We start from the raw sequence: 4,959 nt of genomic DNA on the forward strand, positions 1-4,959 counted from the left end.
GTGGGGATGCCCGTGGAGATGCCGTGCTGCGCGGGGGCGCAACCTGCGCGCTGCCGGCTGGCAGAGCACTGCGGAGGGGGGCGAACTGGTGGGGTGCTGGGGGCGGGCGGGGGGTCCCCAGATGATTGTTCATCTTTCCATTCGTTTGGGAAATATTTTTGATACATCACCGAGTTTGGGGGAGGCGGTGGATGAAGAGAAGGAGGAGGGAAGGCACCCCCGAAGGAGCCGCGGGCAGGCGGAGGGGGCCGGGCAGGGTTGGCGGGGGGCCGCGGGTCTGGCCGCGGGCGCGCAAGGGGCGCGGATGGCGGGGAGCGCGGAGGCAGGTCCCGGGCGGCCGGGCTGGGCCAGCGCTAGATGGAGTGATGCATGAGCGAGACGGGGAGGTTTTAACCTTCAGGGGGAGGAGCCCCGTTTAACTACAGGCATTTGTTCTAGGGCAGGTCACTTTAATCTCTTTAGCTTTAAACTGTCCAACTCGCAACTCGCGTTTCTCTATAAGGGATCTTTACCACTTCCCTGCCTATGCGGCCGGAGCGCCGTGCCTCTCCCCAGCAGAGACAAGCGCCTTCCAGGCACTGCCCAGATTGCTTCCGACACCCTTAAAATAATACTGTTAGTAATAAGTGGATTTTGCTTTTGTTTTTTGTTGAATTTTTTTTTCTTCCTTAAAAAAAAAAAATCAAAAAAAGCTCCTTGTTCCTTTCTGTGTGGAATAAACACCTGCAAACTCCCCCAGGCAGCCCGGCGCCCCTGCCATGGATTCCTTTAAAGGTGGAATGAATTTGGAGAGACTGCCTGAGAGCTTGAGACCCCAACCCTCCCATGACATGGCTTCCAGCTTCCATTTGCAAAGATCCTCGGAACCCAGAGACCCGATCGACAACTCAGCCAGTGAATCCTCCGACACGGAGGTGCCAGGTAACCCTCCCCCTCCCCGCGCCCCCCGCGGCCCCGGCCCGCTCCCCCCGCGCTGCCTCCCCCTCCCCACCGCGCCTTCCCTCCGCGGGGCGGCCGGGGGTGCTGTGCCCGCACCCCCCGCTCCACCGGCGGCGATGGAGGGACAAGGGCGAGCGAGARCTGCCGGTGATCGCGGCGGCTCCATCCCGACCGAGCCCCGGGAATCGGAGCGGGGAGCAGGGGCCCTCCTGGAGCTGCCTCCCCCGCCGTGCCCGGCGCTGACAGCCCGCCGGGAGGACGCATGGCTCCATGGTGCCATCCCAGGAGCTGCTCTCTTTTATTTGTTTCATTTTGAAATAAAAAACTGCAGTTATTAATTGATGGGGTCGGGAGAAAGGGGGGCTCTTTGGGGAGTGCGGTTTTGCCGGATGTTTCTGAAATAATGTCAGCTTTTGCCCGGGTTTATTTTCCAGCTCGGGTGGTGCAGGGATGGAAAAAGATCTCTCTGTCAGCGAAAAAAAATTTTTAAAAAGGAAGAAAGGGCAGGCAGAGCCGGAGAGGCAGCGTGGGGCCAAGGCAGGCAGAGCGGGCCGCTGTGGAGGGGATGTGTGCGGCCGCGGAGAGGTTTTGGTGCGGGCTGAGCGCTTTCCCCGCAGGAAAAAAGAAGGATCCCCGTGCCCTGACCACCGTGTGCGAGGGCCGCAGGGAACGCTGCACTCTCTCAGATTGCATTTAATTAAAATAACAACATTTTTAGAATGACAAGGGRAAAGGTAGAAGAAAGGAACAAAAGCTTCAGGACAGAGTATGATACTCCTCCTCCAACAAGACAGTTTCAGAGGCAGTTTGTGTTTTATATAATTTCCATTTTCTAAAAGCTGCTGTTGCTCTTCGGAGYTTGAGCAGGTCCCATAACCTAGAGAGTGGCTGTGCTAAGAGTCGGTCCCGAAGTGGCACTCGGTGATAAAGAGGGTTTGGGTTGTRCCTCCCGGCCTGATTCGCAAACAAAGTTAGGGACCGGCGTCTGGAAGGGACTCTGAGATTAGAGGGGATTATTGGAGATTAGAGAGGGAGATTTGCTCCGTTTTGCCCTACCCCTGTGTGTGACCCCTCGGTGCTGCAGGAGGGCTGAGGAGCTGCCTGCTTTTATTCTCCGAGAAGCTGCAAAATGCCATTAGATTTTAGTATTTTTTTTTAATGGGGAAAAAAGTTACAAAAGCCGATTAAARATGCCTTGCGTTACGATTTGGAATTTTATCACTGAGAATGGCGCTGAGGATGGATTTTCAGGGAAGATCGGGAAGGTAAAGTCAGTGCTGGGTGAGGGGCCGTGGCCGGAGCCCATCGGTACCACTGCCGTTTCCCGGTCGCCCCCCGCTCCCTCTCGGCCCGGTTTATCCGAGCTGTTCCCAGCCGAAAGCGGGAGGATTTGTTTTGGCCCGGGTTATTTTTGTTTCTGTTTCGCCACMGCCGCCGGGCCACGCGGCTCGGCCGCTCTGGGGACCCGGGGGCCTGGGGCGATGGGTCTGTGCTGAGAGGCCTTGGTTGTGCTGCAAACCYCACAAAGCCATCGGCCCCTTTGCGGGGTCCACTGGGCACTTGAGGTTCGCTCCACCCTCACCCCTTTCYCTGCGGAGGAAGCGATTCAAGGGTGACTTTGCAAGGACGAGTCCTCCCGGGCTCTGGATTCAGCCCGCGATTATTTTTAGACTCCCRTTTACCTCGCAGAGGTCGGGGCTGTAGAAAGGCCCCCGGGCCCGCCGGTGGCAGGAGAAAACCCTCTGAAACAGGGTTTAAAAAAAAAAAAAAACCCTCCTAAAAGGAGGAGAAAAAAACCTCTAAAAGGGAAAAGTCGCGGAGTTTCTCTTGCGAAGCAGCAGGATAGAGGCCGGGGTTGGCCGCAGCCCCCGGCCCTGCACGGCCCGGCCGCACCTTCCCCGCGCCGCCGGGGACCAGCCCGGGAGCGCTTTGGTTCAGGCCCTTCAATCCCTCTCCGAGCGCTTTAACCGGGACAAACCGGGCCGAACCCGGTCTGGGAGAGCCGGAGAGCCCGTTACCAAAGGGGAGAGGGGGTTCGCAGGGCCGGTRTTCGTTTCCTGCTCCCAGCCCGCGCAAATCCCGGCCGAGAAAACCCTCCTTAGTGTTTTTTTCCTTTCCTTCTTTCGATATGATTTTTGCGGAGGGCTTCGCTCAGCCCTGTATTAAAATAAATACCAAAATCCTAAAAATGAAGAATAAAATAATTACGAAAAGAGAATTAAATGGGGGAGCGGAAAGAGGCCTTTTGCAATTAATTGCTCCTGGGTTTTCCACCCCTGCCCTTCCAAAGTTTCTTGTCGCGGCCGAGCACAACRAAGACAATGGAGCAAAGATCACGCCTTGATTTGGAGGGAGCGAGAAGGTGCCGTAGAGAGGCGGAGCGGCCGGTGATGCGGGGACACCGATCCCCACGAATGCACTCGCCCCTCGGGCCCGCTTCGAGCCGCTCTGGGGGTCCCTCCTGCCTCGTCCCTGGGTGCCCTGGGCCCRGCAGGGTTCCGTGCCCCTTCCCCAGCCGCCCCGGGAAAGCCGCGTTGGGCTGCGGGGCGCTCGGTGGTTCAGGGCCCAGCAGGACACGAGTGGGTGCCCCCACGGGTGCCTCCGGTGGGGCGGGCAGCGCTGAGTGCAGGGAGGGGGTGTGTGCCTTTGTGTGCCTGTATTGGGGAAAAAACTAAAGCAAAAAAATACAAAATAAAACAATAAAAGGAAAACAAATCAACCGTTCCCAACTCGACCCCCTCGCAGAAAAAGAGCGTAGCGGCGAGCAGAAAAACGAGGACGGGGCCGCCGACGACCCGGCGAAAAAGAAGAAGCAGCGGCGGCAGCGGACTCACTTCACCAGCCAGCAGCTGCAGGAGCTGGAGGCCACCTTCCAGCGGAACCGCTACCCCGACATGAGCATGAGGGAGGAGATCGCCGTCTGGACCAACCTCACCGAGCCCCGAGTGCGGGTAAGAGGGGCCGCAGCCCCGCCGAGAGCGAACTCGGCTCTGGGGCCGCCGGAGCGGGGGGGTTCGGGGAAGCGCTGCGACGGTTTGCTCTGGGCTGGATTTTAATGACTAAAATTGGGATKCGGGCTGGGTGAGAGAAATTCAGCTCACGGCCGCGGAGCGGGTCGCGACCATCGGCTCCGCACTGGGGAGCGATTCGAAAAGTGGGCKACGAGCGGTGCAGGGAGCAGCGAAAGGCCGGGATGGGGAAGGGTCTGACTGTGGAGGGAAGAGCCCTGTGGAGCGGACGAAACGCGGAGCATGGATGGAGCGAGCTCCCATCCGAGCAGCTTCTCCTCGCTCTGGTTATTCCCAGAAATCGCAGCGGCCATGTCCCAAAAAAAAAACAGTGCCCAACGCTCTTGCGGCAGCGGGATTGCCAGATCCAATGCGCACGGTGCGGGTCTCGGCACCGGCCCCTCCCGGCCGCGCATCCCCCAAGGCCGCGGGCTGTTTGCGGAGCCGAAAGAGAAGGGCAGGGGMTGGGGAGCGGTCCCAAAGTCAATACGCGCTAAAGACACAAACTTGTACCGAGAAGGCCCTCGATTTTTACACGCGTGGGAGACGATGCCACCATATATAAGTATATATATACACACACACACACACACACACATATATATATATATATATATATATATATACTGTGTATATACACGTATGGTGTACATGCATACGTACATACATATATATATATAAAAAATACGTCCCTCTTAGCCAGAGTCGAGGTTCGGTGATGTTGGTCCACACAGCGAGATATACATAAATATATATATACGTGTGTGTGTGTGTGTATACACATACATATGTGCTTCGGCAGTTCCTTAGAGAGATTTGTGAGTGAAAGATCTTGGCAAAGAAAAAGAACGACCTGGCCAAAGCGGCTCGGTCTCTATCGATCTATCGCTGTGCCTCGGTTTGTCCACCTTCTCCTGCGCTTTTTTCCACCCGGGATATTTCCCCGTGAGGTTCCGCCAGTGGTCGCACATCACAGGACCGTGGGCTGAGCACGGGACGAAATGGGAACTGC

The 4,959-nt window shown here is 57.3% G+C and overlaps 1 protein-coding gene across 1 annotated transcript in view; it reads left to right on the forward strand.

Annotated features, from left to right (window-relative positions):
- The first annotated feature begins 492 nt into the window (after window positions 1-492).
- The window catches only part of PITX1 (paired like homeodomain 1), a 6,739-nt gene continuing 2,272 nt past the window's right edge, over window positions 493-4,959 (forward strand). The window contains exons 1-2 of the mRNA XM_057371344.1: window positions 493-921; window positions 3,685-3,890. Coding sequence (XP_057227327.1) covers window positions 759-921; window positions 3,685-3,890 — 369 coding nt within the window. The 5' untranslated portion in view covers window positions 493-758. The remainder of the gene's footprint in view (window positions 922-3,684; window positions 3,891-4,959) is intronic.

This window comes from Malurus melanocephalus, unplaced genomic scaffold, assembly GCF_030028575.1.
Source record: "Malurus melanocephalus ecotype Western Australia unplaced genomic scaffold, MMel_1.1 scaffold_144, whole genome shotgun sequence".
NCBI lineage: Eukaryota > Metazoa > Chordata > Aves > Passeriformes > Maluridae > Malurus > Malurus melanocephalus.